Consider the following 19,944-nt stretch of genomic DNA (forward strand, 5'->3'; position numbering starts at 1 on the left):
TCCCACTCTTACTAGTACCTGTCCAATAATCTGCTTGAGGGCATAGATGTAATCCTTTTCTTTCCCCCCTACTTGCTCTCAAGTAACAGCAAATTAAAATTAAAAATAGGGCTGTGGTAGAACTGACAGAGTAGTCTCACACCTAGACAGCATATTAAAAAGCAGAGACATTACTTTGCCTACAAATGCCTGTCTAGTCAAGGCTATGGTTTTTCCAGTGGTCATGTATGGATGTGAGAGGTGAACCATAAAGAAAGCTGAGTGCCAAAGAGTTGATACTTTTGAACTGTGGTGTTGGAGAAGACTCTTGAGAGTCCCTTGGACTGCAAGGAGATCCAACCAATCCATCCTAAAGGGAATCAGTTCTGAATATTCATTGGAAGGACTGATGCTGAAGCTCCAATACTTTGGCCACCTGATGAGAAGAACTGAATCATTAGAAAAGACCCTGATGGTGGGAAAGATTGAAGGCAAGAGGAGAAGGGGATGACAGAGGATGAGATGGTTGGATGGCATCACCAACTCGATGGACATGAGTTTGAGCAAGCTCCGGGAGTTGGTGATGGACAGGGAAGCCTGGTGTGCTGCAGTCCTTGGGGTCACAAAGAGTCGGACACGACTGAGCAACTGAACTGAACTGAACTTACTTGCTCTCAATGTGATTGCCCCAAATCCTTTAGGAAGTAAGGAATCAGTCAACATAAGATCTTTAGTACTTATCTCAACAGAGATAAATTTATCTTTGTTAGGTGCCTGGCAGAGACCTAACATCTGGTTTGCTGAGAGAACATGTCTTCAGTTTCTGCAAGCTCACGGCAGCAGCTGACTTCTGCAGGTTTGTTCCTGGGCTTCTTGAAACATACAGGACAGGTACTCTGGCCCATCAGGGTCCCTTGGGCAACAGACAGTAAGGTGCCTCAGGCCAAGAATTACTCTCCTTTCTCTTCAGCCCTGCTGCTCTAGGACTTGGGTGTCTTGGGTCATCCTTCTTCTCTGTCAGGGAAAAGCTTAATGCTTTCTCTCTGAATAGCTGGGAATCTAATGCCAGGCATGTTTGCATTTTAAAAGTAGAAGTAACTTTAAAATTTATGAATAGCAGGCCTTCCTGGTGGCCAGTGGTTAAGATTGTTTCCACTGCAGGGGGTGAGGGTTTGATCCCTGGTTAGGGAACTAAGGTCCCATATGCTACTTGGTGCAGCAAAAAAAAAAAAAATTAAACCCAAAAAACTTATGAATAGATGTTCCTCTGCTTACAGTTAAAGAAATATAAGCTTGATCAATAATAAGATATTTTCCCCTCATCAAATTCACAAATATCAGATAGTTTAAGAATAGTCTGAATTAGAGAAATAAGTGCCTGCACTGTTGTTGGTGAACTGAAAGTTGGTCAGACATACAAAGAAGGCAACTTGACATTTATCAAAATTTTAAATGCACATAGCCTTTGACCCCAAAGTTCCATTTTAAAATAATTTATCTTACATATAAGTACATATTTATAAACAATTACAATAGTAGCTATAAATATATACCTACAGACATGCATATATGGATATTTATTGCAATATTATTTGTAGTAGCAAAACATAGGGAGTAAAACAAATGTCCATCATTGGTACGTATACAGCATTAATAAAATAAAATACATAATGTGAATTAAAAAAAATAAGATAAATATAAATGCACTGACACATGGAAACAGCTCTGAAGTATATTAAGAGGAAAAAAGCCAAGTGGAGGACAGTGTGCATGAAGTTTATAGAAACTTACATATTCATATATGTAAATATATGCCTATGTTTACATGTGATGCATCTATAGAAGGCCACCCCAAAATCTGGTAATAGTGGTTGCCTCTAGTGGACTTCCCCGGTAGTGCAGTGGTAAAGAATCACCTGATAATGCAGAAGATATGAGACCAGGTTTGATCCCTGGGTTGAGAAGATCCACTGGAGTAGGAAACGGCAACCCACTTCAACATTCTTGCCTGGAAACTTCCATGGACGAGGAGCCAGCCAGGCTTGCAAAGAGTTGGACACTACTAAGCACACACACTCACACACTCATACACACCTCTAGTGAGGGGACTAGGGGACTGGGATTCTAGGGTGGAAAGCAGATGTATTTTCATGTGTATGAATATATACATTTTCTGAACTGGCATAAAGAACCATTGGAAGGTAACACAAGAAACCATATCTTAGCCAAAAGTGGTATTCACAGTACTGAATAATTGTGGCAGAAATACCTATAAATTAGAGTAAATGCTGCCCCCAAAGAACCAGTACCGGTGAAAATTAGCCTTGTCTGGGAGAAAGGGGCATAAAGGGATTAGGGTATGGAAACTGGGGCAGGGATGGGACAAGATTGGCAAGGATGGGAATGAGACTTCTCAATGTACTTCTTCGTTATGTTTTAATTTTTGAACTGTAGGATTACTATCTATTCCAAAATAGAAAATAAAATCTCCCCATACTCCCTGAAAGAACCCAAGCAGGAAGAAAAAAAAAAAAAAGCTACAACAAAATTTGGTCTCAGGGAGAGCTCTGTGTTAATCAAAAGTAAAGACTGACTCAAATGATACAGTAAAGGTCACTTGAGACTGGACAACAGAAAGATGTTTGAGGGAAGGTAACTCTTCCAAACTAGAGATGGCACAGTACAGCCCTCCCTGGGTCCAACATTCCCTGCTCCTTCCCCACCCAGCCCAGCCTGGGTGTTAACTAGGTTTAGTCTATCTAACATGTATTGAAAGGTTTTTGTAGTGCTTGTCCTCTAAGACAGGAGTCCCCAGCCTCCAGGTCATGGACCGGCACTGGTCCTTGGCTGCGAGGAACCAGGCCACACAGCAGGAGATGAGTGGCAGGCACATGAATGAAACTTCATCTGTATTTACAGCTGCTCCCCATTACTCGCATTACCACCGAGCTCTGCCTCTGGTCAGATCAGTTTCTGGAAAATAAGCTCAGGGCTTCCACTGATTCTGTATTATGATAAGTTGTACAATTATTTCATTGTATATCACAATTTAATAATAATGGCAATAAGGTGCACAATAAATGTAATGTGCTTGAATCATCCCCAAACCATCTCCCACCCCCCAGTCCCTGGAAAAACTGTCTTTCACAAAATAGGTCCCTGGTGCCAAAAAGGTTGGTAACTGTTGCTTTATGGTCAGGTCACACTCAATCCTATACGCATGCTCCCAACGTTTTAAGAATCCTTACCGTATGACTCCTTAGAAGCTTGTCCCACTGGATAAACCCTTCTCGGTCGGGGGAGGAAGTTTGGTAGGAGCATGGAAGGGTAACATTTTTCCCCCTAGCAGCCCGAAGAACATCCTTTGGGGTTTCCACAGAGATGGTATGGACAGTCATCCAGACTGGAAAGAAAGCAGAAAGTAAATGACATGGCATGCCCATTCATTGTCCACTGGATCTCCTCCAACCACAGCACAACACACTACAACTGCGATCTTGGCCATGGCACACCAGCTATTCTCCTCCAAGCCTCGGGTGAAGACAAACACGTACACCTTGGTTCACCCTGTCCCCATCCTGCACCATCTCAATAAAGTTAAGTGGCCTGTGTGGTGGGCAAAAGCCTGGCTTTGAGCCTCAGCCCCACCCCTCCCCTTAGGCATTGTGTAAACTTTTCTTAGCCTCAGTTCTCATCCAGAAAAAGGAACACTGATACTTTTCAGAACTGTTTGGAGAATTAAATGAGATAACATGTAAATGCATTTCTTAATGCCTGGCACACAGAACATACTCAATAAATATTTCCCCCCATCTTCTTTTGTTGTGATGATAATTCAGTCAGTATTTAATACATATTTATGGAGCACTTATATATGGTAAATTTGTTGAATAAGATTAAGTCAAGGTAAAGAGAGAGAGGGTACTCCCAGGGGCGTTTATTCTGCATAAGTTTACCAGAAAAAAAGAAATGGTGAGAGAAAGTGTGGTCACACCAGCATCTCTCATCACATACATTCTTACCATGTGACATTGACTCTCCTCCATCAAGACCTGGGGTCTGCGTCCCCTCCCCGTGAATCTGAGTGGGCCTGTGACTACAGTGTGAGTGATGCCCATTTGGCTGAAGCTCTAGTAAGTGGATTTCCTTCCCATATAGTCTGGGTGCCCTTCAAACTGCTGATTTTTATGCTGTTTCTCAGGTGGGCAAGTCCATACTTGGGCCCATCAGCAATAGCCCTCCTTATTGGTTTCTGTGTCAGGGATTGGGTTCACATGGATACAACATCTTTGTGTTTCCTACTCATTTCTATGCTGTCCTTCTATATGTAGTAACTGTTTGATCAGCCCTCAGATCTTCCTTAGGAGGAATTGCCCTATATGTAGGTGTAGATTTGGTGTGACGGGAAGAGGAGGTGAGCTCAGGGTCTTTCTATGTAGCCGTCTGGGACCCATCCTAACCAGTCCGCATTTAATACGCAGCCTCTCTGTGGCCATTTCAGGAAGGAGCATCGCACTGAGTTTAAACGCACAGGCTTCAGAGCTAGAATGCCTCTTTGGAATTCCAGTTCCCCTATCTACTAAATGTATACATAGCCTTGGGCGACTTACTTAAGCTCTCTGTGCCAGAGTCCTTGCTTAAAAAATGGGTTGTTTGAAAATTAAATAACATGAAATGTGTACTTTGTTTAGAAAGATTCCTGACCCATAATCAGTGCCTAATATATGACAGTTACATTATCTATGTGTGTGTTCATATATATGTGTGTATATATATATACACATGTGTGTATGTATATATATATACACATGTGTGTATGTGTGTATATATACACATATATGTGTTCATATATATGTGTATATATATATACACATATTGAATAACTTTACTTTCTCATCTCATAGTCTTTTGTTGAGGTGCATCCTTAATTAGAACTTAATCACAAGAGAAACCATCACCATCACCATGGGTGAACTATTATAAATAAATAATAATTACTAATGACTCTAACTAAAGAATAGATCAAGGGACTTCCCTGGTGGTCCAGTGGTTAAGAATCTGCCTGTCGCGGGGGGGGGGGGGCAAAAAAAAAAAAGAATCTGCCTGTCAACGCAGGGGATATGAGTTCAATCCCTGGTCCAAGAAAAGTCCACATAAGCCTGTGCACCCTAGAACCCATGCTCTGCAATTAGAGAAGCCGCCACAATGAGAAGCCCACGTGCCACAGCTAGAGAGGAGGCCAAGAGCAGCAACAGAGACTCAGTGCAGCGAAAAATAAACAAGTTAATTAATTTAAAAAGAATAGATCACTTTTAAAGATCATAATAACACCGAGTTAGAGTCATTTTATGTTAGTTTGTGAGAGAAGAGATTGAAATGAATGGATGAGGAAGAACTCTTAAAGAAAGGGAAAATATCTTGAACAAATATAGAGTGCTATTTAAATGCTATTTGTAAACCTGAGAAGGATTTTTAAAGGCCAATCCTGTGCCCTAAGGCACACTTACATTTTCCATAATCCTAGATGAGAATTTATCCTATGTTTAAGAACTTCATGCCAACAGCCATCACTGGGAATCCTCCATAGCTAATCTAAATCCTTCTCACTGATTCAGTCAGTATCCTCTTGTTCTGACGTTACTGGCAACAAAGACCTCTGGCTTAACTTCTTAATAACTTCCCATCATAAACTCAGAGTATTCTGATGTTTGTAATCACCAGCTTTCTCATTCCTAGTTATGTAATAAACTGTAATAAGCTCAGTTCCTTTCACCTCTTCCCATAGGCTTACTGTTTATTAGCTCTGTGACCCACATTCTATGAAATCTTTGCATCCTACCCAGTGGATGAGGGAAAAGCACCGGCTGAGGATATCTAATCTATAATCAGAACACTAGGAAGTGGAGAAGTTGGTTCCTAGAGACTCCCAACCACCTCCCTTTCTACTTTTTGTGTAGGCCCACACTGGGTATCTTCTTTCCAGCTGCCCAGAACCTACCCTCTCCCCAGTAGCTGCCACTGTCACATCCTGTTGCTGCTAACAGCTGTGTCTCTCCTACTCCAGAAGTGTTCTTTCTCTCCTCCTCCGTCCTGCTCTCCTTTCTTTTTATCCAAGGCTGGGCTCTTCTGATACTGATGAAGATCATCTGTCTAAGCTAATTCACCATAAGGTGTTAAAAACTAATAGTTCGGTGATGTGTTAACCTTCCCAAGGGTATACAAATTGGGAGAGTAGGTGCTTTCACCTGCAAAGAAGGATTCAAAATCTCAGAATGTTGTGCCCCAAGTACCACCCATGAGTACCTTCATCCTAGTACTCGCTCAAGAAAGGTTATTACACAACATGGCAGAGTGGCCAAAAGCACAACTGCTAGAGCCAAACTGCCCAGGCTGGCACCCTCATCCTTAGTTTTCCTAGCAGTGCAGCCTTGCACAACTTAATTAACTTCTCTGTACCTAAGCTTCCTTGACTATAAAATGAGGTTAATTATGCTACCTAACTCAAGTTTGAGAGGGTTGGATGACAACGTACTTAGCATGCACAACCTTTACTCTGGCACATAAGCAAGAACTGTGTCCATATTCTGTATTGCCCTGTCTTCTCCTCTGCTACACTGTGCTTCTTTCATTTTCATACCCTCAGGGCTCAATAAGGTGCCTAATTAATACATAGGAGATGCTCAATTAAGCACCCTTTGCCAGCAAAATGAATGAGTTACAGAGAACTTAAGTTTAAAAGATGGGTAGGATTTACAACCAGAGAAACTTAGTTGCTAGAAAATGTCCCCAAAAAATCAAATAAATAACCAAAGGAGCCTCAGAGAGGGGACACCAAGTCTGCAGGTGGCCCCAGGTGGAAATGGTAAAGGTTGTTGAAACTCCCTAAGTGACTGGGGTGTGAAGACCCAGCTTGAAGCCTCCAGAATTGCTTGTAAATAATTAAGGTTTGTTAAGAAGATAATAAACTGTCTCTTGAGAGCTAACTAGAAAGCAATACATCCAAGGAGGCTAATGAAATGCTTGATGGAACTGGCTGCTTGAGGCAAAGATAGCACATTATGGGAACCCTTGGGAAACTGGCAGTAATGCCTCCACTTAGGAAAATCCATTTGCACAGAGAAACCACAATCTTAGTTAGGGAGGAGGTGCTGGAAGCCAGAAGGGACCCATTGTGCCCTAGGACTAGATAGACAGAGCTCTTACAGTGAGAAAGTGCTGGTCTCCAGGGCAAGGGGTGCAGCTCATACGTGCACGTGCATGTTGGTTTGTCCTGCCCCCCAAGGTGGAAAGGACCCCTGCAGGCTCTCAGAATGACAGCTGGGGAAGGAGAGATGGAGAGGTGGGGAGGAGGGGTTAGAACTCAATGGACATTTGTGGAAGTCTTTTTTCAACAAAGATCTTTAGGAATCTATACATTCCGGTCAATTTAACGAATTTTTCCTAAGGCTCTAATTTAGTGCAAGGCACTGAGAAAATGATCAGAGGCATGTTCATGTCCCACCTTCTTGGGGAATCCACCAGGACCATCTCAGCCCTTACTGGCTGTGTTGAACTGCTCCAGGGAGCTTGTGTCCCATGCACACATTATTATCATGTCAACGTGGGTCTATGTGTGCCGGCTGCCTCCCCTCATCAGATGGCAGCTCCTTCTAGCAGGGTCTGTGTCTCAGACCTCTCTTTTACTCATCACTTGCCAGTTCCCACCCCCAAGGTGTCTGCACAGAGCTGGGTGCTAATAAGACCTTGTTTGTCCAGTGGTTTGCATTCTCTGCCCAGGAAGCAGTCCCTGTCAGCCAGCATCCTAACAAAGCCTAATTAAGTGTTCAGTGCAAGTGTTAAGGAGTGAAGTGTGAAGGGATGGAGGTAGGGAGAGAGAGGAGGGACTGCGTTTGGATCCAGAAGAAGGATTTTAATGGAAAGCCTTACTGAGATGGTGGGATTTGAAATAACCCCCAAGGGACTCAGTTCACATTGTTGAACTTGTGTATCTAAGAGAGTAAAGCAGGGTGCATAACTGTGCATATAACAGTATCCCACTTGCACAGAGTCACAGAAAGAAAGTAAATGTTAGAAGAAAATATATCAAAGTATAGAATTAATAGCAGTTATCTCTGGATTCTGGATTTCTTCTTTGTGTATTTTTATTTTCCAAACATTCTGCGGCAGACATGTGGTACTCTTGTAACCATTAAACTGAGTTACATTTCTACAAGTCAAGTAGGAAATAAGGAAGGAGAGAAGTGGGGACAGACTGTTTTGTCAGCGAGCTTGCCTAACACAGAGAAATGGGAAAGCTGGAGCCAGAAGGCTATTAAAGATCTAGAGAAGGTCTCTTTCACCCCCCTGGAATGGAAGATGGAGAGACTTGAGCAGGCTCCTAGGTTACAGGGATGGAGCTCCTAGAAAAGAAGTGACTCCTTAAAAAAAAAAAAAAGGAGGAGAAGCCGGATGGAGCATTACCCCTGCCTGGGTGGGTATGGGCATAGGTGGAGGACTAGCCTTGCCCATGGCAAGAGGTACCTGTGCCCGTGTGTGCAGAAAGAGATCAGCCGGTGGGCAGGAGCGGAGAAGTGAGTTCCGAGTGGGGCTCTGCCCTCCTCCTCTGTGCTCTCTCTCAGCATGGGAGCGTCTGTCTGTCGCCATGTTCTGCTGATGCCAGGTATTTATGGCGTCCCTGACTCACCAGGGCAGAGAACAAGGAAGCAGCCCAAAGGTCATTGAGTGGCAGGAGAGGAAGGAGCCCCAGGAAGGAGGCGGGTTCCTAGAGTGACAGTTGGTGCCCTAGGCAGAGAGGGTGCTCCGGGGACAGGGTGCTCTGGGAACAGAGACAAGCTCTACAGTCAGGGGTTAGGGATATGGGAACAAAACCTGAGTGTTGCCAAGGTGGAGTGGTTTGAGGAGCAACTGAACTTTACCTCCAAGTCAAATAGATTCTCCACTGGCTGTCTCAACACCAAAATTCCCACCATTGAGTGAAGGCACTGTGTGTGTGTGTGTGTGTGTGTGCGTGTGTGCGTGCGTGTGTGCGTGCGTGTGTGCGTGTGTGTGTGCGTGCGTGCGCGCACGCGCGCGCACGCTTAGTCACTTGGTTGTGTCTGACTCTACAACTCCATGGAGCCCGCAGGCTCCTCTGTCCATGGGATTATCCAGGCAAGAATACTGGAGCAGGTTGCCCTGACCTCCTCCAGGGGATCTTCCCAGGAATGCAAGTGCTGCCTGGGAGGGAGGGAAGACACACAGTGAGTGACTCTATTCCTTTAACCCGCCGGGCAAATACATTTCCTTAATGTATTCCCTCTCACCCATCCATCCCTAGAAAGGGGACACAGGATGGATAAATGTTGATAAAAAAACAAATGCAATTAGGAAATTGAGGCTTGGAGAGAAGGATAGTGTAAAGGCAAAGGAAGAAAGACAAGGCAGGAAACAGAGCAAACCAGCTTGCTGCCTGCTGAGGTTCAAAGGGGTGGGTGCTCATTCACTGACCCCCACTCAGCAAATGGCTGCTGGACACCTGTGTTCCAAGGGCTCTGCTGGACTCTGGGGGAAGATGGCAAGCAGAGACAGACACAGTTCCCACTTTCGTGGTGTCCGATCCTCTGTGTGAGTCAAACGATAATAATGAACAATCACAGAGATAAATGTAAAACCATCATGGTAACCAGTGGTACACAGTCAATGACAGGATATAATAGAGGATGTGGGGATGAGGAGAGGTTGTCCTGAGGAGCTGACATTGAAGGATGGGCAGGAGGGGGCCACAACAGAAGAGAGGAAGAGGTGAGAGGAGGAGAGGAGAGCATGTACAGAGGTCAGGGCACGGGAGAAGGTGGGCCATGTTCCAGAAACTCAAGCTGATGTGCAGCAATGGGTGGGGGGTGGGGGGGGGGCAGGGCGGAGAGTGTGATTCCTTTAGCCTCCTGTGATGATTCCAGATAAACAGAGGCCAAGTACAAACTTCATACTTGTGCCCTCAGGGCAGTTTAGGACAATTCTTGCTATTTGCCAAACTTCACCCTTCAGGACTCTCCTAGAAAGCAATTCCAAAGTTACACCTCCCCCAGCGTGGTCAGAAATGTGGGATGGGCCCAAGTCTAACAGGCCGTGATAGCAATTGAGGGTTTTTTGTGTTTTGTTTTTGTTTTTCACTATCTACCTCTATTTGAAACAGTTCTTTTGAGTATGAGGGTTCTTTCTTGCATTGAATGAGTGAGCACTTGTCAGTTTGAAAATCACTGATGTTTATCTTTAGATAATTAAATTAGGAGAAAAATGAACAACCTACTGATAGCAGGAAGAAGCAAGAGTCCTCTAGGGTCTGGCGTTTGATGAGATAGATATTTGTTACTGTGCATTTCCAGGACAGAGACTTGAGAACATGGGTGTGTGAAGCCAGATTAAGCTTACATTTCGTACCTAAATTGCTTGCAGGGCTGTGTTACTGTATTAGCTGGCTGTGCCCCAGACAAACAGGATCTGCTGCGACAAATCTTTATCCCAGTCTTCATTTCAAGGAGGGCACCGCTATGCTCTCAGCCACTGTCTCTTATCAAAGTTTCCTGGTTTGGCTGACAGTATCCTGCTCGATATGATTTTTGTTCTCACAAATTGAGTATGATGATTGATTTCAACCCAAAGAACCTGGTGGAGAGCATAAAGGGACAAGCAGTGAATCACTGCTTGTTTGGGACATCAGCATAGTTTGTAAGATACTTCCAATTTGGAAATGAAGGAGGCAAATCCAAGTGCACCGTCCAAACACACTTGTTCTTCAGTGCCCCTCGCCCCACATCTGTGTCACAGCAAAGCTCACTTCCAGGTCCTAATGCTGAAGGTAAGGCCCCCACTTCCCGTGCTCAGCAGTCTTGGCTCTGGTCAGAGTGGGGAGCTAGGGGCTCAGCCATGGGCCTCATGGTCGCCACTGTCTTTGGACTCCTTTCTCTGGCCCTTCTCACTCCTCCGTGCCAGCTCCTCGGGCCCAGTCAATCTTCAGGGAGATCAACCCTGAATATTCACTGGAAGGACTGATGCTAAAGCTAAAGTTCAAGTATTTTGGTCATCTGATGCAAACAGATGATTCATTAGAAAAGGCCCTGGGAAAGATCGAAGGCAGAAGGAGAAGAGGGCCTCAGAGGATGGACGGCATCACTGATGCAATGAACATGAACTTGGGCAAACTCTGGGAGACGGTGAGGGACAGGGAGGCCTGGCGTGCTGCAGACCACAGGATCACAAAGAGTCAGACATGACTGGACGACTGAACAACAGCAGCAGCAATGTCTGGCCCACAGGATGCTAGTAGCCTTGCAGGAGTGGAGCTTGCATGGCCCACCCTAGGCTTTCTGGGGGCCATCTAAGAAAAGAGGGCTTAGAAATGGGCACTGGCGGAGGCAGTGGGGCTGGTTAGAGGTCAGTCCTGGTTGGAAAGAAGCCTAGTTTGGCTTCTTAGCCAAAGTTATCCAGATAGAAAGTTAGCTTAGATTTGGAAGGGACAAAAAGAAAAATTATAAAGGAGATAAGTAGGCAGAACAGCCTCAAAATCAATCATCAGGAACAAGAATCTAGCTGTTTATGTTTAGCACACATGGTAGAATCTCATAATTTAAAGGTCAATAATAGTATCTGAGAATGCTTGGTAAGATGGATACCCTAGCTGGATTAAAGGGAGTTTTATATTTGAGGAGAGAGCCCAATAAAAAGATTTGGAGAAAAAAAGAGGACCAGAAAAACTATAACTTGATCCTAGAAAATCAAAATATATTGTTCACAAATAGATTGTGAGCACTTGTTCTGGAAACTATGATACAGAAAAAAAAAAAATGTATTATATATACATACATATATATATGCCATATATATATATATATATATATATATATATATAAGCAGTAGTTCTTGTCCCCATGCTGCTTAGGCAAACAGGTGCCAAAATGGATGGAAGGTTAAATGGCAGTAAATCAGATGGGAAAAAAAAGTGATTGAGACCTCAAAGTCAAATCAGGAAAAAAACAATGTGGCCTAAATTTACCTGGAAAGGCTTTATGGAGAGAAAGAACTTGTGATACTTAAAGGTTAGTCAGAAAAAAAGAAGGTACTGACACTATAAAGAGGTCTGATGATAATATTTTTCCAGACCAAGAAGTGCAAGATGCAATGTGACAAACATTTTTGTAATATCAAAAGTGTAGAGACATTCTAGGTGCTGAAATATTGGAATTTGGAAGAATGTCCCAGTGGTTTACAGAGTCTAAATAAGAGTTAGGAGAAACTATCCTCACAATATGAGGATATATTTATATGAGGAAACTTATCCTAATAGTAATGGGCAATCACTGAATAGCTACTAGTAGGGGCAGTATCATGATCATAATTTTATCTTAACAGATCATTTTGGCTTCAGGGTGGACAGCAGATAGAAGGGGCAAAATAGGCTCACAAGCCCAGTTGGAGACTATGTAAGTAGCTTAGGAGAGGGAGCTTACTTCAGAGAGGTGTCAGAGGAAATAGAGAAAGATGAACAGATTAAAGAGATACTGGAGGGCTAAAATCATCAGGACACAGTGATGACTTAAATTTGTAGCTGAAGGAGAAGAAGCTGTCAAGGGTGATATGGTGGTTTTAAAATATGGTCCCAAAATACTTTGGAATTCCTCTCATCAAAAGGGCTCATGTCCCCTCCCTTGAACCTAGGTTCTGTGATTGCTTGATCAATAGAATATGGTGGAAGTATGGTAAAAGATGCGGGGTCAATATCTGGGCCCAGACTTGAAGTTATTGGCAGCTTCCACCTTATATCTCTTTAGATGTTCACGCTTATAATCTAGCCACCATGCTGTGAGGAAGCCCAAGCTCCCCTGTGGAGAAGTTCACAAAAAGAGGAATCAGAGTTAGCAACTACTTGCCAGTGAGTGAGCCAGAGTCTTGGAATTGGATCTTCCAACCCCAATCAAGTCACCCCAGCTGACACCGCATGGAGCAGGGACAAGCTGTCCCTGCCAAGCCCCATCCAAGTTGCAGATTTATGAGCAAAATAAATGCTTATTATTATCGTTTTAAGTTACTACTAAGTTTTGGAATAGATAATTATATAGCAATAGAAAACAGTAACAGATGACTCCTATTTTTCTGGCTTTCATTCCTGGAGGGATTGGGTGTCATTTACTAATGTAGAGATCACTGAAAAAGGCCCAGATGCGGAGACAAAGATCATGAGTTTGGTTTACAACTTGGGAGTTTGAACTGATTCTGAGATATCTAAATTGAAAAGTCACGCATACTTTTGGATTTATGGGTCTAAGGCTCAAGAGAGAGATTGAGTTTGAAGACAAAAATGGGGTCAAATGTGGGTCAATCAGAATGAGTGAGTGAGTGAAAGTCTCTCTGTTGTGTCCAACTCTTTGCAACTCCACAGTCCATGGAATTCTCCAGGCCAGAATACTGAAGTGGGTAGCCTTTCTCTTCTCCAGGGGGTTTTCGCAACCTAAGGATTGAACCCAGGTCTCCCGCAGTGCAGGCGGATTCTTTACCAGCTGAGCCACAAGAGAAGCCCAGTCAGAATGGGTGTCAACGAAAGATGCAGATGTAGATGAGTCTAAGTGGAGGGAATTCTAACATTTCATGGTAGGCCAAGAAGCTGCAAAGGAGATGTGAAAGGGTTAGCCCAGGAATGCCAGAGGAGAACCAGGAATGGGTGTATCTTGGGGCACCGACAGACTAGAGTATATTAGGAAGGAGGGAGGGATTATCAGGTTAGACCTTGCCAGGAACACAAGCACCTGCTGAGCCAGGCTCGCTTTCCCCCAGGCTTCCTCCCTGCTACCCAGCACCACAGTAAGCACTGCTCCTTGCTTACCAAGACCCTGGAATGGGGCCCTAGAGGGCAAAAAGGCAAGATGAAGATCACACCTGTGCCCATGAACCAGTTCTTCCCTGGAGCCTTGTTTTTCAAACTGTAGTCCCTGGAGGAGCAGCAACATCACTTGGGAGTTTCTTAGAAATTCAGATACCCAGGCCCTTCCCTAGACCTACTGAATCAGTCTATGTTTTGACAAGATCTCCAGATGACTTCTATGCATATGAAAGTGTGAGTTAAGACATCAATTTAGAGGCCGGGCATTAATTCAGGGAAGCAGCCAGATGTTGCAAAGTTGAGCTGCAAATCACCTGCAGAGTATCAGCCCCAGTCACAGAAACAGCTATTCATTAAACCTATTTTTCCTCAAGGTCCAGTAGGCAACTCTGAACTGAGGTTTTCACATCAGAATCACTTGGGTAAATTTTCATAATCAAAGAGATGGCCAGATTCTGCCTCTCAAGAGTCCGATTCAGAGGGTCTGGGGGGCCTGGACATGTGTACTTTTACTCCCCAGGGGATACTGATGGGCTGCCTGGGTGGCAGACACTGCCCTAAACCATCACTCATTGCAGGCATACCACTCTTAGGGTGACCATTCATTGCATTCTTCGCACTTCAAGGCTGGAGCTGGGACCGGAGCATTTTAATCTGATTTGTCTCTGACAGGCAGACAGTGTAATTCCCCAGGCACACGAGCCCTCCCTGTGAGCACTGGCTTCTGACTTGTGCTCAGGCACCAGCAGACCCTCCCCAGGCTCCAGGTGTGAGTCACACCCTGGGGTCTGCTGTGGCAACAGGGCTTAGAGCCAGGGCAGAGATGAAAGGCCAGCCTGGCCATCTTGCAGTGCACTTACTGGCCCACACTACTGGCTCTGGTCTGAATGCCACCCGCTTGGAGTGGAGATTAACTGGGCCCAAGGCCACTCTCTTAAAATTTGCCTGCGGTGCAGAAGATGTAGGAGACCCAGGTTCGACCCCTGAGTCGGGAAGATCCCCTGGAGGAGGAAATGACAACCCACACCAGTTTTCTTGCCTGGGGAATCCCTGGGACAGAGGAGCCTGGCAGGCTACAGTCTATGGGGTTGCAAAGAGCTGGACAGGACTGAAGCTACTCAGCACACACTCATGGGGTCAAGATGAACTGGGCCCAAGGCCACTCTCTTATCTGGTCTCATCTTTGTACATGTTTGAGATGCAGCCTGGTAAACCTCGGCACCTGGACCAGGTCACTGTGTGGACTCAGAGATGCAAGGGACATGAGGCTGAGATATGCCACCCTCTGACAGGGAAGGTCTCAGGAAGCTTCCCAAGCCTCTGTGACTAACAGGAACATGGTACTTCAGAGTGGGCAAATCTAAGTCATGTAGGGAAATTCGCCTGCTGGGGACTGTAGCTCTAACAAAGGCCCCTGGAGAAGGATTCTAAAATGGCATGATCAACTTTAGAAAGATAGGAAATTTGAAACTTATTAATAGTTCCCAACAAAAACCCATCATGGATGAATCATCCATGAGCTTATTGAAATTTTTTTTAGATGGAGGAGAAAAAAACAATATTTTCTCATCTTAAATATTTTGGGATGATAGATTCCCTTATTTCTTGGTGAAAAGCAGTACTTTCTGCTTTTCTAATTTAAGCTTTGAGGTTTCCTCTAGTTCAGGGAAGGTAGGGCTTTTTGTTTGGTTATGTTTTTTATCAAGTCTTCAAAGATTTTAGTGACTCCAGGCAAAAAAGTCTCAGAGACTTTTTTCCCCTTGGTGTATTCCTCTTTATGCCTCTCTTTTCCTGCAGCTGTACCTTCTACTATGTCAAGTCTTTCGTGGAGTCTGGTGGCTGAAAAAATCCCCAGAGTGGAAGAGCCTGGTCTTATACACAAGTTGGTATGTTTTCTCTAGCAGCCTTTGGGAGGGGTGACAAAATCCTTCGTCCACAGCGACTCTCATTCTCTTGGCAGATGTCTGCCAGGTCAGAGTGATCAGCCAGTTGATCATCAAAGTCTAGTTACTTTCCTATAATTTACACTTGCCCATACTAATAACAACAACAATAATAATAACGGGCATTTATTGAATGCTTATTATGTGGCAGGCACTGAATCCAGGGTCTTTACATTGACAACCTCATTTGCTATCCCTAATAATCAAATGGGAGTTACAATGTGCATTTTTATACAGTATAGGTTGCCCTCTCCATTTTACAGATTAGGAAACTGAGATTTATTGAGGCAACTAATTTGCCTCATGCTAAAGTCAGTTAAGGAAGAGGGCCTGCCCTTCTCAAGTGCCTGTGACATGAGAGGAGAAGCGGGTGGGAGCATCTGCCAAGGAGGGAGAGGTATTATGTCACTGACATTTTTGGAATTGTCATATTGACTTTTAGTTGGTGTAAGTACTGTTTTTTAAATTCTCAAATGCACCACCTTCTGTTCGACCTTTCATATGACCTAATGTGATTTTATTCTGATTCCCCAAAGTCTGATGAGTCCTGGGGCCTGTTTTCATTAATGCTGCTATGGTACTTTGCCCAAGACATCAGCAAAATTTTAGTGGTTACTGAGCAAGTTCAGGTGAAGAACAGAACAACGGGGAGAGCTGGTAGGTCCTCTGGAATCCAGCTTAATCTCCACCTCCTCCAGAAAGCCCTCCCTAATTTCCCTGTTCCTTCTCTGGTGTCCTCTCTGAGCCATGGCGGGGAGTCTCACCCAACAGCTTTTATGTTTGACTTTTGAAGGCCTTTATTGCTCACTTACACGTGGAAATGACTATTTCACCCACAAACATTTCCACTTGGCAAACACACACCCAGAGCTAGCCACCAAGCCCAGCTCCCACGGCTCCATTGCTCCAGCCCCTTCCCCTCAGTATAAAGTATGGAGGCAAAGGCGATGAGCCGCTGGTGCCAGACTTGGGGGGCGGAGGGAAGTGGAGGGGGGCAGAACACTCTATCAGTGCGTTTGAACACAATCCCAAGAACTGGTTCCACTGGATGAGTTCACCCAGGGGTCACATGCCTTCTCACAGGAAGAGGTGAAATGTACTGCTCCAGGCTGTTCACAGTTAGGGCCACTTTTCAGTCTGTTTTGTTTTGGGTTACTTTTTCCCTAAGCCCAAATCCCTTCTTTTTATTGGTGCATGGCTTTCGGGTTGCAGCCAGCAAATGCAGGGGTGTGTAGGGGAGGAGGCGGGGAGGAGGCAAGGCACGAGAGAGACTTCTAGGCTCTGGAGAAGAAGATCAGAGGTCGCTGGCCCAGCCCAGAAAGGATGATCATTTCCTCTCAGCCTCCTACCCTCGAGACTTGAAGCACGTCATTTGGGTCTGGATGTGATAGCTGAGACAGATTCCCTGATGACTGCAATTCATTCCAGGCCCCTCACTCCTGTGTTTCCTGCACAAACTATGTGCTTGGTAAAGAGCTGTTTGGATGAAAGAATGAGCCAAGTAGGCCCTCTAGCCTGATGACAAGGGCCCCTCTGCCCCAATCAGATGGGCCTTCTGGCAGGGCCTCCGAATTTGACCAGACCCTCCCGAGCAACCGACAGCTTCAAGATTGGGTTTGGAGAGATGGGGAAAGAAGGGGAACCTGGGGAAACCTGGGCACCTGGGAGAACCACCCTGGGCTGGCAGGCCAACTGGTTTGGAGCTTGCCTCTAGAAGCGGAAAAGTGAGCCCTAAATCAGACTCTGTTCCATTCCACTTCCCAGGCCTTAGGGCTCCCAAGTTTCCTGGCAGAACTCTTCACCTCCTCCTGTAACTGTGCAGGACCCTATGGGACTGCCCAGGACAGATCCTTCTCTGCATGTCCTCTGCCTGCCCCTTGTTTGTGGAAAAGCTGTGGACTTCTGGCCTACCCTGAGTCATAAAAGTCTGAATCAAGAGTGAATGCAAAAGTAGCAGGTGGGCCAGGAAAACTGGTAAGAATTTAAACACTAAATTAGCCATACAGCAGTCACAGAATGTTTAGCTCCTCCTCCCTGAAGAACCTAGACAGCACTACATGATGCACATTTCCTGAGTTGTTTTAGGGTTACTGAAACCCCTACCAAATGGAAGGAAGTATTCGATGACCGTGAGCATGCAGCACCCAGAGCTACTGGAGCATGAGAATGATGTTAACCCCTGTGACACCACCCTGTTACCTCACTAGCAGCCAAACAGAAAATGGTGCACAAGCTGATCACCCATCCTGTGACTCTCCTTCCTCACCTGGCCTTTAAAAATGCTTTCTTGAAACCCATTGGGGAGTTTAGGTCTTTTGAGCATGAGCCACCCCTTCTCCAATTATGGCCCTTGCAGTAAAACTTTCTCTTCCACACTCCAGTATTTCAGTTTATTCAGCCTCATTGTACATGGGGCACATCGACTTGGATTCAACAACATACCCTAGTCTTGCTAGATCCCTGAAGCCCACAATAATTTCTAAATTGCAAGCTAATACAAAGATGAACACTGTATGATATAACATGTGGAATCTAAAAAATACAACAAACAGATGAATGAAATGAAAAAGAAGCAGACTCATGGATATAAAGAACAAACTAGTGGTTACCAGTGGGGAGAGGGAAAAGAGGAAGGGCAAGATAGGAGTAGGAGAAAAAAGGGTTATTGTGGGATTATATAAAATCTTGTATGTAAAATATTTGACAATTGTAAAACACTACAGAATTTAAAGAATCTTTCATTCAAAGAAAAATAATATTTTTAGTTTTAAAATATGGCCAAATTTTAAAATAAATAAATAAATTGCAAGCTGATGAGATTCTCAGCATGGTTCCTAAAATTTCCCCAACCCTTATCTCTCAGATTGCTTGCTCATTCTACTTTGCGTCAGTTCCCAGGAGTCTAATGCCAAGACCTCCATCCTAACCCTTAGACACTCCATGGGTCCTCACACAATGACTTGGCCATGTAGCACTTGAGTTGGAGTCTACCATTATATTAATGAATGTCTGTTTCTTATTATGTGGGGTTTTCCCCATGTTCTGAGCTTTCAATGACCAGAGTACGAAGAGAGCTAAAGAGCTTTGACCCTTGGAAAGGGCCTTTCTAATTGGTTGTTTTTTGAAGGGCTTAGTCTTCTCTTGCCCTGTAAATGATATTGGGTGAGTAGTGTCTCTCTGTGTCAGTTTCCATGTATGTGATACAGATGTTACCACTTTCACCAGTGCCTCTTTCTCTGGTTTTAAGGCAATGGTTAAAATCTCACGTATTAGTGGTTTAATCGGTAAGTTGTGTCCGACTCTCGCAACCCCCTGGGCTGTAGCCTGGCAGGTTCCTCGGCCCATGGGATTTCCCAGACAAGATTCCTGGAGTGGGTTGCCATTTCCTCCTCCAAAATCTCAGGTAGTGAACACAAATCCTGGACCCACACATCCTGGCCTTTCTGGGGTTTAAAAACCCTGATTTTAAATATTTTGTTCTAAATTCCAGATTTTATTAATGTATTTGATCTGATGATTTGACTTGGAATCAGAAAATATAGTTTTGAGACCCTTATGAATTCTTCATTCCAGAAATGGGCTCAAATTTTGTTTACTAATGTGAGAACAAAAAAATTCTGATTCTGGCCTGGAACCTGCTGTTTCAACAACAGAACATGTCATTCTGCCCAGAGGGAATACACTGTGTCATTCGAGGCCCTCCCTGGGGGTGTCTGGGAGACCCTGGGCACTCAGCCCCTATCTTGCCCACCCCTGGGCACTACTCACCTGCACAAAGCATCCCCAGCAGAAGCTGTATCTTCCCCTCCATGGTCTCGCTCCCTCTCTGCCCCAAGTCCACACTGGCACTGGTGGGCTCCTGTCTTGAATCAGTCGGGGCTGACTGGTTAAAGCTACAGCGGCCTCTGGCCCAGCCCAGCCTTCGGTCAGTCCTGTAGTTTCTCCCTTCCTGTCTACCTCTGCCCAGCCTGGCCCCCCTGCCCCACCCCTCAGCTGGACTGACAGGCGAGCTCACCTGTGGGACTAGACTCCAGCTCCGCCCACCCCACCAAAGGCCCCAACAGGAACCTTCTTCACCTTCTCAGTTCCTTCCCCTGCCTTCTCTCCATTTAGCAGGTGGGCAAAGTCCTGGGCTTCTCACTGTAATGCGTGTTTACCTGTATGAGACAGGAA

The 19,944-nt window shown here is 44.9% G+C and overlaps 1 protein-coding gene across 2 annotated transcripts in view; it reads right to left on the bottom strand.

Annotated features, from left to right (window-relative positions):
- GPA33 (glycoprotein A33) overlaps positions 1 to 19,711 on the bottom strand; it is a 50,685-nt gene extending 30,974 nt beyond the window's left edge. Inside the window, exons 1-2 of one of the 2 annotated variants that reach the window (XM_043877369.1) lie at positions 19,540 to 19,711; positions 3,228 to 3,382 (exon numbers count right to left, since the gene is read on the bottom strand). In XM_043877369.1, coding sequence (XP_043733304.1) covers positions 3,228 to 3,382; positions 19,540 to 19,582 — 198 coding nt within the window. In that variant the 5' untranslated portion in view covers positions 19,583 to 19,711. Of the gene's footprint in view, positions 1 to 3,227; positions 3,383 to 5,977; positions 6,130 to 19,539 lie in introns of those variants that run through there. The other variant, XM_043877368.1, reaches the window with a different exon arrangement.
- Positions 19,712 to 19,944: the final 233 nt, after the last annotated feature.

This window comes from Cervus elaphus, chromosome 20, assembly GCF_910594005.1.
Source record: "Cervus elaphus chromosome 20, mCerEla1.1, whole genome shotgun sequence".
Taxonomy (NCBI): Eukaryota; Metazoa; Chordata; class Mammalia; order Artiodactyla; family Cervidae; genus Cervus; species Cervus elaphus.